Consider the following 21,744-nt stretch of genomic DNA (forward strand, 5'->3'; position numbering starts at 1 on the left):
TTCAGTTAAAAGTTTCTGTGTATTGTGTTATGAGTTTCTATGTATTCAATAAAGAGTTTCTATGTATTCAGTTAAGAGTTTGTGTATTCAGTTAAGAGTTTCTGTGTATTCAGTTAAGAGTTCCTGTGTATTTAGTTAAGAGTTTCTATGTATTCAGTAAGAGTTTCTGTGCATTAAGTTAAGAGTTTATGTGTATTCAGTTATGAGTTTATGTGTATTAGAAACAGAGGATTGTTTTTGGACAATGCACCAAAACGACGTCGTTTTGGGTAGGGAGGCATTGTGCGCCCTGGTGCACGATATAATGACTTATTGTAGAAAGGGGTTTGGTAAATTAGCTGATAGCTGATAGCTATTTGGTATACTTTATTTTCTCAAAAAGTTAATTGAAAAAATTATTTTGAGCATTTTTTGAATTTTAGCATTTTGAAGTTACAAAAAGCTTATTAACCAAACATTTATATAATTTTTTAATCAAGTTAAATCGCTAATAATGGTTAAATAAATAAAAATTAACTGACAGACTAATTATTTTTACCAAATTGGGCCAAAATGTATTTTGATCCAAGGAAATATAGCCATATAGGCTTTAAAAATATTTCCATTTTGTAATATAATAAGATATTCTATGTTGACTCAAATCCAACTAAGATTAGTTCTCTCCTCACACTTCTCTCTATCTCTCTGCCCACGTGGTGGGCCATCTCAGCAAACCAAAAACTGCAGAATTACCATGGGCTGTAATTTAATAATATTTCGAGTACTAGGTGGTGGGTCCTTTCACCAAATTAAGATACTACATTCTACAATTCTCAATGATGATCTCACTCACCATGCCAGCACAACAACAATTTCTTATCCACCCCCTCTTTTTTCCATTCCTCCTAATTTAACCCTCCTTTAAAATGTGTTCACACACATTTGTCCCTCTACTTTCCCAGCCAACTAACTCCACCTTCTTTTCTGCATTTTAAAATGAGTTGAGTCATATATAAGCTCAACTCAATCTATAACACTCATAATAGCGACACTGCCAACCTAAGGGGTGCAGTTGACTGGAATGACCATTCTTAATCAAAGGTTAATGGTTTGGTCATTGGCATTGGGCATGGAGCAGTCTTAAATTTTCAGGTCAATTGTCACATTTAAAAAAGGTGCCTACAATTCAATGAGAAAATTAATCACTGCCAGGGAATTAGTCACTGTCTGATGATATAAATCCTGGGTACACCAAAAAAAATAGCGACACGTTACACGACTTCTTTTCCAGTCAGAAACGGAAAGAAGAATGGTAAATTGAAATCAATTTGTTAGGTTATCAAGATAAATATACCAAGAGCCAGAATGGTTGTTTTGGATGAGCACCAGAGCAGCTAGCCTTTTTGAGTGCCCCTCATAATCTTTTCATAAAAAAAAAAAAAAAAAAAAAAATATGACTACAATACGAATTATGAAAAAAAAAAAAAAAAACACATCTTTTAGAAAAAAAAAATCAACAAAATAGTGTTTTTATATATAAAAAAAATTATAACACTAATAATCACAAAACCTTGTCATCTATAGAGATATCAGAGAGTAATTTTAAATAAAAGATTACAAGTTCAATTCTCAAATCCATACAGATGTATCAAAGGAATCTACAATACTAATTGTTGGATTAATACTAAATATTTATTTATTGAAAATTAAAATGCAATATAACAAGTATTTCATTTTAATAGTCTAACTATTGGTTAAATTCAATGAAAAAGTGTCAAATAGGCCACTAAACTTTTACACGTTGTGTAATTGAACCATCGAACAAAAAAAAAAAAGTGCAATTAAACTAGTAAAAACTCAAAAATTGTGCAAATAGCATTTTTTACAAGTTATTTTCAAGTTTCCCTTAAATATGTCTGCTTCCACCTTCTTCTGAAAGTTTAAAAAAAAAAATTGTTTTTTTCTTTTAATTTTTAAAAATAATTTTTTATATATAATGTGAGGTCACACGTTGTGGTCGAGCGGCATAACTATGGCTCTCCCAAATGAGAGGTCATAGGTTTAAACCCTAGGTTGAGAAAGTATGTGTGGACATATACCACAATGTAGCAGAGTCAGAAGTACTCAAAATATATATATTGTAAAAAATACTATTTGCACAATTTTTGAGTTTTAAATGGTTCAATTTATTTGCACAATTTTTGAGTTTTAAATGGTTCAATTACATACCTTTTTTGTTCGATAATTCAATTGCACAATGTGTAAAAATTCAATGGCTTATTTGACAATTTTTTTCTAAAGTCAATGGTAAACACAAAGGATTCTTGCCCCCAAGTCTTGCTGATTTTATGTTCAAAGTTACAAAACCGTATGTCCTATCCACAATTTTCAAGGTTCAACTTTCAAAATTAAGGTGCCCCTCATGCTTGTTGCTCCATTCATGTGTTTAATGCATTCATTTATTAGTAGATCATGTTTGTCACAATCATTAGACTAACGTTCATTCAATAGCACATTATTGTGTTTATCGGAATTATCATGTACTTTTTGTGTCTTATCTTGTTCAATTAATAAAAATGAAATTTGGTTTTATAATACTTAATTGAATGCCAATAATAAATTTAAATACTTAAAAATTAATTACATATTATGTTTACTAGAGTGTTAGTGTTGCTACACATCTATAACAATTGGGACTAAAAATAAAAAATAAAAATTAAAAAAAAAAACAATTGGGACTATATAAGGATTATATAAGATTAAATGATGGGAAATTTTTAGATTGTTATATATTATGCTTTGTCAAAAATACATAGAGAGGGGAGTATTAAAACTCTGTATTCTAGTTATATTAGAATTCCATTATTTCAACCTCAGTATAAATTTACCTTTTATCATTCATGACCTGACTAGAACTCTTTATATTCTTCTCCGAAATACTGCTCACTGAAACCATTGAGCTAAATCAATGCGGGGACTCTTTGTATTTTTATAAATACATCTTTCATCTACTATAAATTATACAGAATGGTAACTTAAGGGATTGCACAGAAGTAGTGGTATAGACAAATTGCCTGAATGTAGTCCAAAATATCAACTCAAGACACAACAATTAATCTTATGCAAGGACCATTATCCCTTAATTTCATCGTTTAGAAGTGTAGTAGTTAGATGTTTAGTACACTCGTTGGCTCACGCGCTGCCTAATTAAGACCATGAGCTCTTAATCTCAACCGCAAGAATGACTAATTTCACCACCTTCTTGTATTGCTCATTCTTTTCCCAGCACTTCATAATAGGGATGAAAATAGGCCAAACCCTTTCGTAGGGCCCTATGACCTGGCTTAGTTCGAGTCTAGCGTGGCCTAATCTATTTAGTAAAAATGTCAAGTTTAGACTTATTTTAAAGTCTATTTAGTTAAATAGGTCCATGTCTATATGTACAAGGCCTAGTCTTCAAACTTGTCGAATTGGTCTATTTATCTATATATTTAATTTTAAATAATTAAATAATTATATATATATATATATATATATATATATATATAAATTTTACATATATGTAAATCTTAAATAAGCTCAAAGCCTATGTACAACTTATTTTGAAACTTTTTAATGGCCTACATATTAAATAGGCTTTTAAAAATATTCCAGGCTAAGCTAGGCCTATTGTAGGCTCAGGCTTGAGCCTAACAGAAAACCTACCAATCGTTATATCGTGCACTAGGGCGCACATAGCAATGTGCACTCTGCGCATCCCAAAACGACGTCGTTTGTATTCTGTTATAAAATTATGTGTTTTCAGGTATAAAATTCTGTACATTCGAAACATGGATTTTTTTGTTTTTTTTTAAAAGATTATGTGTTTTCTGGTATAAAATTATGTGTTTTTAGGAATAAAATTCTATTTTTTCTATTATACAATTTTGTACATTTGAAACATTAATTTTTTTTAACAGCAAACACGAAGGTCAAAACGACGTCATTTTGGGCCAGGATGCACAATGCACTGTGCGCCCTGGTGCATGGTATAATTTGCCAAAGCCTACAATCACAAGCTCAAGCCTTAGATTTTGGCAAATTTTACTGTGGACCTTGGTCCAAAACGGTGTCGTTTCTTTTAATGAAAAGAAACGGCACCCTTTCTGTGTAATTAGTTTTGTTTGTATAAATATTCAATTTCATTTTATATACATTGTAGTTTTATTTCAGCATAACTAAAATTTCATTTTTTTAAACTACAGTAATCTTATTAAAGTGAGACGTGTTATTGAATTTCATTTTATACACACTGTAGTCTTATTACAACACCACTAAATTATAATTATAATTTAACTAAGCTTTCATTAGACAATATACACTGAAATATGTGAAACTGTTATTCAGTTTCTTTTATATACACTGTAGTTTCATTACAACACAACTAAAGTATCATTTTTGAATTTGCGATATAACTAGTACTACAGTTTCATTTGACAATATACACTCAATATATGAGACATGGTATTTAGTTTCTTTTTATACATATTGTGTTTCATTTTAGCAGAACTAAAGTATCATTTCAATTTAACTACAGTTTTATTTGACAATATACACTCAATATGTGAGACCGGTTATTCAGTGTCATTTTATACATACTACAGTTTCATTTCAACACAACTAAAGTATCATTTTAATTCAATTACAGTTTCATTTGATAATATAAACACAATATGCGAGACAAATCATTCAGTTTCATTTTAGATACATTGTAGTTTCATTTTGTTATGAAGAAACCAAAAATACAAAATTTGTTAAAATTTAACGTCTGTCGTTTCTTTACTTAAAGAAACAACGCCGTTTTCGAACCATGATCCATAGTATAACAATTGTTAGATTTCTATAATAAGCGTGTTCCTAATTTTATATATATATATATATATATATATATATATATATATATATATATATATAGGCTTCGAATCCGGTGCACACCCCATGAAGCATGGGCACATGGGATCTCTTTATATCCATTGATTATCTTTCTATGAATGGTTAAGATTAGATGAGATATTATTAATAAATTAAGGATATTTAGTAATCACAAGGATCTTTATGTAATTGTATTTAGATGTTTAAATATGGACATTATATTAATGGAATCTTATGCATGATATTAGTGATTATATTATAGGTAAATTAAATGTGCATAGGCCGGGTAAGAAATAAAACGCGTGAGGAAGTGTGAGAGAGCAGAGTAACCGGTGGAGGAGGGTCATACGAAGCGCAAACTGCAGTCATGGCTTCAGGCAGCAGAGGTATGTGCGTATTAGCAAATTTGTATGTGCGTATACGCAGGGTAGTTTGGTTTATATATAATTGTTGTTGGTCGGATGGACAATAATTTGTTAGTGTTAGGCGGCGTAGTTAAGGACATTGTATGACGGGTAGAGATTGATTAAGCAGGTGCACAAAGCTGTGTATTTGTTTAACAAGATATGGTATTAGGATGGGGAACATGTTGTGTGCGGGTTTGTATTACGGTGAGTGCGTATCACGATAAAATGCGGGTGTGCGGAGTGTGGGCCACTGACGCTTATACTGAAACTGTGTCTGTGCACTGTGACACTAACTAGCGCGTAGTTGGAGGTTAGTGCGTTTAGGTATCTTTGTAACAGTGTGTAATAACCTGGTATTAGAATATTGTGAATTGTGCGTGGAACAACAGTAGTAGGTGCATAGTGGGCTAACAGTGGTTTGCAAACAGACTAACCAGTTAAGTAATGTACGTTGTTTGTTAGGTCCACTTCCCATGGAAGATGATGCTGGGAGGCGAAATTGTGTTATGGACGTATCACCGGGCGGCAATGAGACTTGGTTAACAGAATGCGATCCCGACATAAAGCCGGCCAAAGGTCAATTGTTTAAAACCTTAGAAGACGGTATTGAATTCTACATGAAGTACGCATCTATAGCTGGCTTTGATGTGCGTCGAAGTTCTGACATGAAGAACAGGTACGGCGCCATTTTGAGGAAAAAGATGGTTTGTTCACGCGAAGGCTTTAAGGAAACAAAAACCACAGTGGCGGCTGTTAGTGATGCACCAACAAAGGCCAGACGCCGCCGGCCATCAACTAGAGTTGGGTGCATGGCTAGGATTGTATTCAAACGAGACAAGGTGGGACGGTATGTTGTGACAAAATTTGAAGAGGCACACACGCATTGTCTGTGCGAGGAGAGTTACAAGCCTTTCTTGAAAGTGAATAGGAAACTAGATGTTGGTCACCAACAATTCACACCAACTAGATGTGCGTGAAACAGTATACAGCACAAGCGTAAAGCTTTAGGAGTTTACACGTAATTCGAGGGTACATTGGACATACAAACCCACCCCCTACACGCATAGACCGATATTAGACGATGCACAGGGGTAGTACTGCGTTGCCCAGAACGGGAATGGGAATATTTTGGTATTTTTATCGAACAATTAAAGCTTAGAAGATTTATTGCCATTTTAGAGTTATTTGTCAACTACATCCAGTATGCATGCGGGAAGATGCAAACATGCGTCAGAAATTATTACCATGATGCACAGACCGCTTTGATGAGCACACCATTACGCACGGACCGTCACCATGATATGCATTTAGTTAGAGACCATTACGCACAGACATACCAATTAAACCCACAACACACGAGCAAAGAAGCTAAAGAAGCAGATAATTTTTATAGCATACCGATTGTAAAGTGTGTATTTATGATCATGTATTGAATTCTTCCCATTACATTTTCAAGTTTTTTTAAAAAATAGAGTATGCATGTGCGTGAAACAGTATACAGCACAAGCGTAAAGCTTTAGGAGTTTACACGTAATTCGAGGGTACATTGGACATACAAACCCACCCCCCTACACGCACAGCCACAGTTTCCACGTTCGGGCCAACAGCACCAACCGCACCATCACCTGCAAATGGTAAAGGTAAATCACAAAAACCAAAAAAAATAAATAAATAAATAAATAAAGCATGCAAAAAAAAAAAAAAAAAAAAAAACCAGCTTACAATGGAAAAAAAAAAAAAAAAAAACACATAGCGTAAAGCCCATTCCCTGCTAACAAAACAACAAACTGTGCACAGTCTAACACAATAACACAACGAGCAGAAAATTACTAAATACAAACCTGAATAGCCAAACAAGAATACCACATAATGCACACACCGAGAGTAAATGACGCACAGACCACAACCCCCAAAAAGTCTAACAACCAGAAAATTATAAAAGTTAAATCTCAACAGCCAATGCTGAAAACCAATGCACACACCGAGAGTAAATGACGCACAGACCAAAACACCAATAAAGTCTAACAACCATAAAATTACAAAATAAAACCTAAATAGCCAATCCAGATAACCACCCAATGCACACCCCGACAGTAAATGACGCACAGACCAAATACCCAAATACTCTACGTCAGATAAACATCAAAAAACCATTATTGCCTATATCCCGTTGTTGGACAAATGTCTTTCGTAGATGACAATAACAACACAAATAAATTACACATAATCTTTATTAGGGTAACACAACGCTAAAACAATTACGAAACTAGCATTAAAACACAAAAGTAATAAACCAATGATGCAATTACCAGAATAACACAATACGCACAAATAGAGACCCACCTACGCACAGACCAAGCAACCCACATTCAAAACGGAACCATTAACCCCCAAGTAGATACAAAAATTTTATCTGGTACATTACAAAACATAAACTTCAATGCTTAACATCACAGGTTGCAAGCTAAACATAAAATAGGAAACAATTATGGAACACATTACAGGACAAATTATACTACAAGTAATATATCTCAACAATGCTTACTAACAGCCCAAGCCATACCCCTATCAGCACACAATAGTCGGCAACCACGCACAAACCACTAACCACAGTATATCCAATTACACCCAACCCCGTAAATTCAAATGCCCAAAAAAAAAAAAAAATCAAGAACCAACCGGGAAAATAAGAACACAACCCCGGAAAATGTGTAAAAAAAAAAACACAAAAAATAGCTAAACAGCCTGGACGCCTCCCACGCTACCGGCCACCCCACCCCCGCCGGTCCACAACCAACAAAGTCAAGCAAAGCAACTCCACCACCAAACACCAAAAAGACCCACCTACTGAAGGCAAACCCACCAACAAAAACACACATGCACCTCCCGAAACACTAACCCCCCACTCCATTCGAGAAACAAACCCCCAAATGCCAATCGCACAAACCCTAGCCCAAAAAACCAAAGACAAACCCCAGACGGACTCGCAAAACACCAAAACCCAGAAATCATTCGCAAAGAAAAATAAACAACCCCCGTGAAAAACCCAAAAAAAAAAAAAAAATACAAACTACGGCTGTGACCGCCCGAGAAATCGGAAAACCCAAAATCCAAACCGAACGCTTAACTACGCCAAAAAACACACAAAAAAATGTGGGAAAGAACAACACAAAATAAACAACAAAACACTTTAAAAAAAAAAAAAGCCGAAAGATAATACCCGCAGTAGACGAAGACGAGACACCTCTACATTGCTTGGACTGCCTCCTGCTAGACCCAGCCATGGAGATAGTGACGCCGGAGAAACCACGAACGCCGTAACCCGTGAGAAGAAGAATCGGCAGAAGCAGAGAGAAAAATGGTAATGAAGACCAAAGTGTGAACAAAACGTGAAGAGGACTCCAAATCTACCTAAATAGTGAATATTGATATATAGCAACCGCCGGATATAACGCCTAGGGATAATAAAAGCATAGCCAAAAATACAAAACTACCCCTTCCTTTCATAAACAGTCAGCGCACATGTGGAATTAAAATACATCATCTGAGCCCTTGATTAAAAGAAACCAACGGCGATGCATTATGCTCACGAGCTCGACTAAATGGGGGGTGTGCACCTGATCCAAAATATATATATATATATATATATATATATATATATATATATATATATATATATATATTACAAGTAGGAAATTTTATTGCATGATATGGCATTGTTTGGCAATAAATTATAATTATTACTTAATGGTATTAATTATTTGGACCAATGGCATTATTGTGCATACCAAATAATTGGTGATATAATTCCAAATTAAAAATAAAAATATTTTCTAAATTTTTATAAATAAAAGATATTTTGCAAAAATAAAAATGTCATCCGATATCAGATATCTAAAATAAAATAAAAATTTTTAAAATAGAAACTAAAAATATCTTAAAAAAAAAAAAAAATGGAAAACAGCTGGAGAAACGAGTATAAGAGACATCCTGCTCTGGCAAAACTCCCCCTCGCTTTTTGGTTCTTTGAGTTTTTTTTTTTTTTTTTTTTTCTCTCTCTCTCCTCACAGTTTCCTGCCACCACATATGGACCCTCCGCCATCTTCCGGCGGAACAATTTCCACCACTCCGACGGCGACGGCGGCTGTGACGGCGGCAGGAACAGTGACACAGCCGCCGCCGCCGCCGTCGTCGTCAGTCCATGCCAACTACGCTGACTCCGACTTCTCCCCGCGCTCCCGCAATACGGACTCCTGGGATGAGCCGCCGCCGTCGTTCCCTGGCGGCGGGAAGTTGCGGCTGATGTGCAGCTACGGCGGGCACATAGTCCCCCGCCCCCACGACAAGTCCCTCTGCTACGTCGGCGGCGACACCCGCATCATGGTCGTCGATCGCCACACCTCCCTCTCCGACCTCTCTCTTCGCCTCTCCAAGACGCTTCTAAACGGCCGCGCTTTCCTGCTCAAGTACCAGCTCCCCAGCGAGGACCTCGACTCTCTGATCTCCGTCACCACGGACGAGGACCTGGAGAACATGATCGACGAGTACGACCGCATCAACGCCAATTCAACGGCCGCCCGAGCTTCTCGGCTCCGGTTATTTCTCTTCCCTTCCAAGTCCGAGGCGATGTCTTCGATCGGGTCGCTTATTGAGAGCTCAACCAAGTCCGATGACTGGTTTCTCAGCGCGCTTAATGGAGCTACTTCTACTTCAACCAAAGTGTTCTCCGAGTCCTCATCGGTGAATTGCCTTCTCGGACTCGACGATGATATCGGGAACGGAAATTCCACCGGAAAAGACGCGGACGCGCAATTGGACGGCTCCTTTAGCGGTAAAACCGGTCGGGTAAACAATTCCAATGCGAAAATTAATAATAATGTGCCGGATATTCAATCCGTCCCCGATTCTCCGATGGTGGATACGACCTCATCTTTCGGGTCCACGTCATCGTCGCCGTCCATGGCTAATCTGCCGCCGATTAAGGTCCACGTGGATGAGAATCAAAGGGCGGGAATTGAGGAGCAGTTATCGCAGATGACTATTGGGACTAGGGTGGAGCAGAAGCAGCAGGAGGACGGGGGTTTTGCGGCATTGTCTTCGCCTCCGCCTCCTCCGCTTCCGCTGCCTGCTATGGTGGCGGGGACGGTGGTTTCCACCGTGCCGCCGGCGGTGGTTGGCGGCGAGTATCCCAATCGAGTTTTCTCCGATGATGAGAGATCAGACCATGGCGCCCCTGTTAGCCACAGAAAGCCTCCACAAACACAGCAATTTCAGCAACCGCCTAAGCTATCTGCTCCTCCTGATTTGCCTTCACCTTCGGATTCAGTTTCAAGGTATAATATCTTATCCCCTTTACTTTTCCTAATTCTCAATTCTGATCATAAAAATATATGCAATTGTGTGTGATTGATAAAACACATAAATGACCTAAATTGGGATCTTGGTGGGGTTTTTGTTTTGTGCAGTGACAGCAGTATCACAAATCCATTGTCTAGACAAAAACATTACATTTATCAGGAACCTATGGTACAAATTCAGGCAGGGAATAGGGTTTCAGCTAATCCAGTTGAGCATAAGATCAGTGATCAGAACACTAGGACTCCAGTTCCACAGGATTCTGGATATGTGTTGCAGAGCCAATATGATCAGCACCAGCAATTGCATCAACATCAACAACAGCAATACGTTCACGCGGGACAGTTTATCCACCATGCCCCTGCTGGGGCTGTGCCCATCACTTCGTATTACCCCATATATCCTTCCCAACAACAGCATCATCCCCAGCACCCTGCACTTGAGCATCAGCATCAGTACCCGGTTTATTTTGTGCAGGCTAGACCAACACAAGCTTACAATTTGCCCGTGCAGCAAACGAGTTACAGTGATTCTGCTCCTGCAGCAACCCCTAATAACCGCCCCCAAACGCCTCCCCAGCCTACTAATTTCGCACCTTCTTCTGCTTACAATCCTTCGAGATCTATTCCTGCCTCTAAACCTGAAATGGCTACCGGCACCTATAGAACTCCTACCGGAACGGCTCCACAGTTGGTTCAGATTGCTCCTGGCCAGCATCCTCAACAATACGTTGGCTACTCTCAGATTCATCATCCATCTCAGTCAATTGCACCTACTTCAGCTGCTGCCACCAATTATGCTTATGAATTTTCTGATTCTGCACATGCACAAATATACTATACTCAGCCTCTCCCTCCCCAAATGGGCGCTCAACATCAAACCATGACAGAGGCTTCCTCTCAGGTAGAGAATTTCAAGCAGCAAATTCGAACTTCACAGCCTTGAAGGTGAGTTGGGGCAAGAAGAAACAATTTTGCAGCCATGGGTTTGGTATATCTTTGAATTTTCAGTGATAAATGTTTCCATTGCCATAACTATTGGTTTGTGATGTGTATTTGTCATAGGTAATAATAAGAAACTTGGGTTTTTTATTTTTCATTTTCTATTGTATGTTATGCTATTACTGTCATAGTGATAATGGTCTGAATTTTATACTGTACAAGCTCAAACTCATGATACTTGCCCAGTTCTATATATATGTCACAGAATAAATGTAGCATAGTGGCTGAGGGCTTTAATTTATATTTTAAGATAATAGCAATTCATGGTTTATTAGACTTTTTAATCTGATTGAATATAGAAACTGCACTTTGTATAAAAGATAATATTGTGGAGCATGCCTATGATCTTTGTTAGACTAGCTTGTTCCTTGACAATGCACATGTATGGAGCCCACACTTCCATTTTGGGATCACAACAGATTTGGGTAGCGTTTAGATGTCTGGTGCTTAAATTTAGAGGGACCTTTAGAAAATTCCTAGTTATTGTGATAATGCTTCTTCCCCTTGGGTCCAGAAGAAACTCCATTCGCAATTGTCATTGCTATGGTGTCTTTTCATTGACATCAACTCTGATGGACTGTCATTGCAATGGACATAATCACATATCTAATATGTGCTTTTACATTCTGTATGAATTATCTGAATGCTAAATGGTATGAGAATTAGAATCTCATGATTTAAGGTTTCCCGAGCTTCTGTCATATATGCCGTCTTAATTTCTTGTAACAGGAGTTATAAGAACTGAACATGGGTGATTCCTTGCTGTGTAACTTGTATAATGTGTTATGATTGGTGCTACTATGTTTGTCTGATGTTTTGAGTGGCTGGAGTAATTGGTGCAGTTACAAAATTGCCTTTTCCTTAGTTGGTAATCTACATTTCTACATTTAACCTTCATCCAAGTGAAAGGTATGCATTTTACCCTTGCTCTATTTGGGTCTTTGATAGCTTTGTTTTTTACCTCATTTGTCTTGCAACTAGTACTTTGATTGCTTTATTCAACAATTCTTATCCACCTTTAAACATATACTCTATTTGCACTTCTATGATTCCCAAAACACACTGCAATAATGCATTCCCACTTGGAATTCCTGCTCTTTTGGGAAGATCTGATGCAACTTTCTATTTCTGTTCTTCTTATCTTTTTTACCCTGCCTTTGTTTTTATATATGCATACAACACACTTTTACTACACCTACACTTCCCTATCCTATATATTGTCCTTCCTCTTATATCACTCACACTTTAAGATTCTTGAAAATGTTTTTTTTTTTTTTTTTTTAGTACTACTGACTCTGTTACAATGTAGTATCTGTTCATATCTACTTTTTCAACATATTAAAGCACAAAAAAGAGTCAATATCACCCTCACTAAGACTCCAACACATAACTTTCCATTTGGGAGAGTCAGTTCATGCCACTATACCACAAAGTCATGGACTGAAAATGAGTTTTTATTCATTTGATCACTTTCTCAAAAATCGATTTTAATAGATTACCTAAATATATTTTGTTAAAATGAAACATTTTGTTAATCTATCAGTGACAGAACATATTTAAATTAGTATGATCATAGTCAACCTCGATTTTCATGTTAGCACATAAGACGGAACACATAATTTCATTTCAAGACATTTGTTTGAAGTAACGCGTATATATGAGAACATTGGATTCCTGGTAAAGGTGATTAGATGAGTACTAGATTGCATATTTGAGCAGATTATGTATAAAATATTTGGGGGAAGGTTACATTAAATACTTGAAATCACTGATTCTCATGCATCCTTATTGTAAGTGTAAAGAGCCTTTTTAAGTGTCTTTTATCACGGTATTGTGCGTAATTAGGCAGCTTTTGTTTAATATAATTGTGTAAGAAAGTACGAGGTTTTATTTTTATGTATAAGAATGATTCTTTGATTACAGTACAAACTATAAAGTTACTGAATCTGATGAAGCATATGTCCTGTCGAGTGTCCACCATTATTTGCGGCTAAATTGTTACTATATGTGCCATTTCCACCGCTGCTTTTTTACCCCTTGTTTCTCCTAATACCCTATGTACTCTAATATTCTACTTTATTTGGGTCACAAGAAAAATCTAGGTAAAATCTTGTTAATAATTGATCAATTTTAAACCAAGAAGTAATAAGACCAAAATCTTTTAGGCTTTAGTTCAAAATGACATTCGGATTATGTGTGTGCAATATATTAACTGTATACACATAATATATAATTAGTAAACACATAATTTATTAATGGAAAACACATAATTTTTAGATCATGGTCCACACATCAGGGGCCACAATGCAAAATGAACCTTGATCTATGATATAACAATTGACAATTTGTGATTACCAAGTAACAGTTTGATCAATTTGAATAAATATTTTACTTTATTATTTCTTCTCCAAAAGGTTGAATCCCCAACCCTAAAAGCTCCCACGCAATGACCTACAAAGAATGTAGGAGAAGGTAAATCACCATGCTGGTGTGTATAAGGAATCTACGTACCCAATTTTTATGTCTGTGTTTTTAGTGCTAACTTTTTTTTTTTTTTTTTTTTTTTTTAGAGTTGCACTATATAATTTTTTAGACAAAAATACTTGTACCATTATAACTTATGTTATCTTTTTCATTATTGTTACCATGTACATGTATCCACCATATCTATTCTTATATTTTAAAGCAATCGAGTAGTAAATGTGGTATAGCCAATTAAGTGAATTTCTCCTAAAGAAGGTATATGGGAACAATGATATTTGTCCATGTATCTCTATTAAGAAGTCATATGATGATTTTTTGTTTTATATATCTTTATGTTGATAACATAACATTGTTGTGACACATAAGGATCTTGTAGAAGTATTTTCATGCTTAAAAATGGAATTTGAGATGAAAGATTTCGGTAAAATCAAGTTTTGCCTCAACTTGCAAATCGAGCATTTCCTTAATGAGATTTTTGTACACCAGTCAAATTATACAAATAAGCTATTGGAGATATTTTATATGGATAAATCACATCCTCTGTGTACTCCGATAGTGGTCTGATCCCTTAAGGGCCGGCCTTAGCCATGTGCGGCTAGGGCGACGGCACAGGGCCCCTAATTTTTTTTAAATATTTTATATTAATTAATTAATTTTATACTTGATAATTATTTTTTTAGAATCCATAAATTGGTCTTAATTGAAATTGAAAATAAAAGTTTAGAATGAATTGGCATCAAATTTTGGAGAATAATTTTGTTTTTAAAATGCACGAAAAATGTCACTTTTAAATTAAATTTGTCATAAAATATAATTAAGTTGAAGTTCAAATGGATTTGGACTCAATTATCCAGTTATAGAGATTTTCTAGATCGTATAGACTTCTATGTGAGGTCTTTTTAGGTTATGTTTCTTACCATTATAAATAGAGATCTCTATGTATCATTATAGCAAAATCTAAATCATTAAAAAAAAATCTCTCCCCCATATTTTCTTGTCTCTCTATTATTATCTTTGTCTTTCTTGTTTTACTATATTATATTTATATTGCAGTTTTACTCTATTATATTTATATTACATATCGAAACAAAAATGATGAAGGCCCAAATTAAATTATTAGACAAGACTCCTATTTTCAATGGAACGGCCCTAGATCCCTTGAAGTGGACAAAGACCCATAAATTTATACCTAAAGGGGATGATGAGGAGGTGTTAGCACTTGAAGTTCTTTATCTAAGTGCTATTGGAGCTCTACTCTATCTAGCTAATTGCACTAGACCTGATATTGCTTTCTTAGTGAATTTACAAGCTAGGTTTAGTACTTCTCCAACTAGACTAGAAGAATAATGGAGTAAAACATATCCTCAGATATCTCCAAGGTACAAAAGATCTTGGTCTCAATTTTGAAAGTAACTGAAATGTTACGTTGATGGGTTAATCAGATGCGGGCTGACTATACGTGTGATCTCCATAATGCCAAATTGTAGAATGATTATATTTTTCTTTGTGGAGGTACAACTATATCTTGGAGGTTCGTTACACATACCATGGTTGCTACCTCGTCTAATCACTCGGAGATCATTGCTTTATATATATGAGGCCTCACGAGAATGTGGTTGAGTTCACTGATATATCATATTTATAGCTCATGTGGTATACCGAGCGAAGTTGATACACTCATTGTCTTGTATGGAGACAATGCGACATGCACATATGACTAGTAGGAGTGTGCATTCGGTTAATCGATCAGTTAACCAAATTGAATTAATCAAAAATTTTAAACCTTTAACTGTTAACTAAACCAAAATTTCTATAACTGAAATAATCGAACAAAACAAAATTTCGATTAATTGATCAGTTAATCGATTAACCGAAATTTGTAACTAAAATTTAAAATCCTTCAAATTATAAATAAAAATTAAATTAGGGAAAGTGTCTGTAAAATTGTTTTAGACTTGGGAAAGTCAAACACATAGATTGGTTAATATTTTTAATAATTTAATATTATTGTTGAATATTTAGGAATAAGTTATATATATATATATATATATATATATATATATATATATATATATATGCGGTTGGTGCGCCCAGGTGTAGTTATGCGGTTAAATCTAAGCCATTGATCTTGCTTAAATCAACGTCCAAATTACCAAATAATTTTTTTTTTTTTAAATACGGTGACAATTTGGTAATTTTTGCATCTAGGTCAAATTTAAGGTGCGTAAGTTTTGTGTTTAAGGTGCGCAGGTTTTGTGCTTAAGGTACGTAGTTGTTGAAACTTAAGGTGCGTGGTTTTTCTTCTTAAGGTGCGTGGTTTTTGTGCTTAAAATGCATGAGTTTTATGCTTAATGTGAGTAGTTGTTGAAACTTAAAGGTGCGTGGTTTACCTTCTTAAGGTGCGTTGTTTTCATTCTTAAGATGCGTGATTTGTATGCTTAAGGTGCGTAAGTGATGTGAAACTTAAGGTGAACCATTTAAAAACATTTGGTGCGTGGTTTGTGTTCTTAAGGTGCTTTGTTGTGTGCTTAAGGTGTGTGATTTGTGTACTTAAGGTGAGTGGTTTGTGTTCTTAAGGTGCTTTGTTTGTATGCTTAACGTGCGTGATTTGTGTACTTAAGGTGTGCTATTTTAATGCTTAAGGTGCGTCAACCGCACAATCGCACGGGAAGCATATACCCGCACCTGAACCCTTCCATATATATATATATATATATATATATATATATATATATATATATATATGCGTGAGTCTTGTGCATAAGGTGCGTGAGTTTGTGCTTAATGTGCGTGGGGTTGTGCTTAATGTGAGTAGTTGGTAAACCTTAAAGTGTGGGCTTTTGTGTTAAGGTGCGTGAGATTTATTCTTAATGTGAGTGGAGTTTGTGCTTAATTTGCGTATGGTTTGTGCTTAATGTGTGTGAGGTTAGTGATTAATGTCAGTAATTGTTGAAACTTAAAGTCTGTGAGTTAATACTTAAAGTGCGTGAGTTTTATGCTTAATGTGCGTGAAATTGTGCTTAATGTGGGTTTTGTACTTAATGTGTGTGGGTTTGTGCTTAATGTCAGTAGTTGTTGAAACTTAATGTCTGTGAGTTAATACTTAAATGCGTGGGTTTTGTGCTTAATGTGCGTGAGATTGTGTTTAATGTGCGTGAGTTTGTGCTTAAAATCTAACACTTTGTGCGTGGCTTTCTTCCAGACACGCGTTTTTTTTTTTTTTAAATTTTCATTGATTTGAGCGGTTGATCTAGATTTGATCAACGACTCAAATCTAACCGCACAACCGCACGGGAAACTATACCCGCACATGAACCCTTCCCTATATATATATATATATATATATATATATATATATATATATATATATATATATATATATATATATATATATATATATATATATATATATATATATATCTACTATACTAATAAGAGCCCAAGAGAGTTAGGCCTATAATGGGTAGAAAAAATGGCGGTCACAGATTTTAATCAAATGAATGGCTCATATTGATTGAAAGATTGATTAGATTTAAATTTTACACTAAAATTTCCTAAAATACCCACACACCGTTACTAATCCCGTTAAAATTTTAAGAATTGCCGTTAGTTCACCGTTAACTTACTCATTGATTTCAATAGAAAAAGGTCTTAGGTTCGAATCTCATCCCAATCAAAGTTGGCATAATTAGTACTCTATTTTACTCTTATTAAATTATATAAATAATAATTTAGTGGTTACAACAAAAAATAATACATATGTATTTCTTTAATTTATAATTATGTGTCCATAATGCCTTTATTCAAAAAAAAAAAAATTATTCATTATCAATAAATTAACTAAGAGAAATAATTATATTAGTTATATTGTCTTTATTTTTTTTCAATATAAAAATTTTTTATATTCAAATTTATTAATTGATTATATTCGCTACATTATCCTTACAATGTCTTTATTCAGTGAAAAAAAATTTTATTAATTATCAATAAATTAATTAAAAGAAATATTTTATGTACTGGGATGCTATCTCACCTGATGCTATTTCGGCTTTGATTCATTAATACAATCGCAAGATTGACCTTCAAAAAAAAAAAAAATTAAAAGAAATATTTTCATTAGTTATATTGTCTTTATTTTTCTCAAATGTAAAAATTTTTCCATTCAAATTCATCAATTGATTATATTCACTACATTATCTATTATCTTTTTTGTGCACTATTTTTCTAATTAAATATCAAAGTTATAATACAAAATAATGCTATATATTTATTTACCAAGTATTTTATTAATACCATGAAAAAATTTAAAAAAATATAATTAATAAAGTCAAGCATATTAACTACTTGAGAGATTTTGTGACAAAGAGAGTATTCAAATCACACAACAAATTGAAGTGAGAACTACCTCGCAATGTCCTTGTTTGACAATCAGCAGTTAGGGGTTAGCGTTAGCGGATTATACTAGCGGATTTGACCAGCGAATTTATTTAATTATTAACATTGGGTAGAAAAAATGACCGCCAAATTATTAAATCAAATGAATGGTTCATATTGTTCAGGTTTTAACTTTTTTCTTTTAAGATTTTCTAATTTATCCTTAATTATATGATTATCCATTTAATTTTTCCGTTAATTCACCGTTAGTCTAATTCTAATATTAAAGTCTAATATAGAATTATAACTACACCATTAATCTAATTCTAATATTAAAGTCTTAATAGAACTTAACCACAAATCCTAATGTCGGAATCTCCTCAAACAATATTAGTATATATTTAATATTTTATGCCCTAATTTTTATTTGTTCTCCCTTATGTTCAGTATTTGGTTTCAACCATACCTATACAATTATTTTATTGACAATTATAATCAATCTTGACTATATTATCTTGCATTTGTAAACTTAGAATTACCTATTTAACCCGCACCGACTTAGCTCAATGGTTTAGTGGATAGTATTTGGGAGAAGAGACCAAGGTTTGAACCTCGGCGGCGGCAGTGCGGGAATTATGTCCAAAGTGGGCATATTCCTTGTGCGTATCAGCATTTACAACCTCCCACAATGCTCTGTCGGGTCGGAGTGTAGGGGGCCCTTGGGATTGGAGACTCAACCTTTGGGAGAAGAATTACCTATTTAAATACACAAATTCAACCTTCAATTATCTATGCATGAACAATTTCAATATAATCCTGCCTTAATATACTTTAAAGTACTTATTTTAAAAAAAAATTAGGCATTATCCCAATCGCGCAATGTGCGTAAAAAACTAGTATATATATATATATATATATATATATATATATATATATATATATATATATATATATATATATATATATATATATATATATATATATATTTTTGGTTAATTGTTCGGTTAACTGATAATTTTGAACCGAATTATATCGTGTAAAAAATAATTAACCAAAATTCTTTGGCTCGGTCGGTTAACCGGTTTTCTACTGAAGTTTGCACACTCTTAATGAGTAGTTGGTATGTTAAGGGAAATCTTACGAAACACAACACTTAATTAAGTTCTTTTACCCACATGAGCACCAAAAGAGTATGTAGTAAAATCCTTGTTGAGAAAATTGGCTCTAGTGGCAATCTGGCATATTTGTTCACTAAGTCCCTGCCTACGTACATCCACTCTCGAAAAATATGTTAATAAAATTGGAATGTATAGGCTTGAAAGGTTTTTATCTTTAGGGGGAGCAACAACGTCTAGGCAAACTTGAATAGATATACCCTGAAAATCTTGAAGATTATGCCATGAAAGCTTATGGTTTGTACTCTTTTTCCATTAGCTAGGTTTTTTCCTAGTTATTTTTTTAAGCTAAGGTTTTTAATGAGGTAACTGGTGTAACACATGATTTCACATACTTTGTGTACTCTTTTTCCTCGACTAGATTTTTCTAGCGAGGTTTTTAATGAGGTATGAGTATAGTAATATAATAGCTAAGGGATAGTGGTAAATATGTGTGTTTATGACCATTATCCTATTTTTATGATATTTCTTACTTATACAGTTTTCCCATTGTATATAGATATCTCCAGTTGTCTAATGAATGGACGGTTCTTGAGTTCTTGAATTCATCTTATTCTTCTCACTTTTTCTCTTTGTATCGTTTTGAGCGTACGATTACATAAGATTTAATTTAAACCTAAAGATCAAGTAAAGAAGACGGATTTTTAACAATTTAATTATTAAATTCTTTAGTGAATTAATTGAGTATATGCACGCATACCTTAGTTTTATTACATTGTTTGGCGACTTGAGTAATTGAGCATTTTGTATGTGTATCAGTAATCAATATGTGTGCAAGAAAAATGCATGCCTAGTACTTCATTTTAATTAGAATATCACATACAAATATACAACGATGCATTTATGTATAATTGACATTAAAAATTAGATTAATTTGCTGATTCTGTATTAATTATTCCTCATGTTTTGATTTTGATTTCAGGTAGGTGGTTGCAGTCGATGAAGAATGAAGACTTTTTATGCCCTTTTTTGAATGTGTTTTGAACTTTTCAACTTTACAACTTTGGACTATGGTTTGTCAAAATTGAAGTAATTTGATTATTTCAAGCATTGACTTGTAACATTGGACTTTATGTTTGTATTTAACTGTGCAATTTTTTAATTTTCGGTAACAGATATACTACTAACTGAAAGTCTAAAACTAAAAAGTTTGGCTTCAATCAATTATAACCCCCCCAAAAAAACAATCAATTATTCAATTTTTAACTGATTAACCTTAACTAACCGATGCTTATATCCAGTGTTGAAAAAATCACTAGGCATTCCTTAAGCGTCTAGTGGGTGCCTAGCGCCTAGGCGTCCTTTATTATTATTATTATTATTATTATTATTATTATTATTATTATTATTATTAAAAAATTTTAAGACTTGATAATTATAAACTATTTAATATTTTAATATTTAATACTAAAACATTAAATACTAATCTAAAAAATATCTAGAATTGTAAATTGTATAAAGATTTAAAGAATTAAAACACCATTTCATAAATTCACAACTCACAAAGCATCAACTTAGTTTCAAACTTCCAAATCAATTCATAGAATCATAGAGAAAATAATCAAGTCCAAACTCCAAACGATGAGAATATAATTGTGTTATATTCAATAATAATGTCTGAGAGTACAAGGAGCGAATATATAGAGATGCTAGATAGAATCCTAGTCTAACACGAAAAATATAGTCCTAGTCTAATATGAATAATAGAGTCCTAATACTTCCCCTCAAGCACACGTTTGGTCAGCCAAAATATTGAGCTTGGAACGGAGTAAATTAAAACGTAGAGACGAAAGAGACTTAGTAAAAATATCCGCTATCTGATCTTTGGTAGAAATAAAATTGACTTGTAATTCCTTCTTTGCTACTTTATCGCGAACAAAGTGGTAGTCGATTTCAATGTGTTTGGTGCGAGCATGAAACACCGGATTAACACATAGATAAGTAGCACCCAGATTATCACACCAGAGTTTGGGCGCAGAAGGTGGCGCAAACCCGAGTTCCTTCATCAGAGATACGAGCCAAGTAACCTCTGCAGAAACATCAGCAAGTCCTTTGTAT

The 21,744-nt window shown here is 34.2% G+C and overlaps 1 protein-coding gene across 2 annotated transcripts; it reads left to right on the forward strand.

Annotated features, from left to right (window-relative positions):
* Positions 1-9,298: 9,298 nt before the first annotated feature.
* LOC109168028 lies at positions 9,299-11,929 on the forward strand. Of its 2 annotated transcripts, XM_019317079.1 has the most exons (3): positions 9,299-10,334; positions 10,374-10,630; positions 10,763-11,929. In XM_019317079.1, exons 1-3 carry the CDS (start codon positions 9,384-9,386, stop codon positions 11,595-11,597), a joined length of 2,043 nt encoding a protein of 680 aa, XP_019172624.1. In that variant the 5' UTR covers positions 9,299-9,383; the 3' UTR covers positions 11,598-11,929. The 2 variants fall into 2 exon arrangements, with proteins under 2 accessions (XP_019172624.1, XP_019172623.1); XM_019317078.1 differs by having other exon boundaries at positions 9,299-10,630.
* The last annotated feature ends 9,815 nt before the right edge of the window (positions 11,930-21,744 follow it).

Source organism: Ipomoea nil, unplaced genomic scaffold, assembly GCF_001879475.1.
Source record: "Ipomoea nil cultivar Tokyo-kokei standard unplaced genomic scaffold, Asagao_1.1 scaffold3171, whole genome shotgun sequence".
In the NCBI taxonomy this organism is placed as follows: Eukaryota; Viridiplantae; Streptophyta; class Magnoliopsida; order Solanales; family Convolvulaceae; genus Ipomoea; species Ipomoea nil.

What these genes read in the sequence shown, in the direction of transcription:
- LOC109168028 (XM_019317078.1), top strand. Translation starts at nt 9,384, where the DNA reads ATGGACCCTCCGCCATCTTCCGGCGGAACAATTTCCACCACTCCGACG. An exon ending in CCTTCGGATTCAGTTTCAAG is followed by an intron (nt 10,631 to 10,762) that starts GTATAATATCTT and finishes TGTTTTGTGCAG; the next exon opens with TGACAGCAGTATCACAAATC.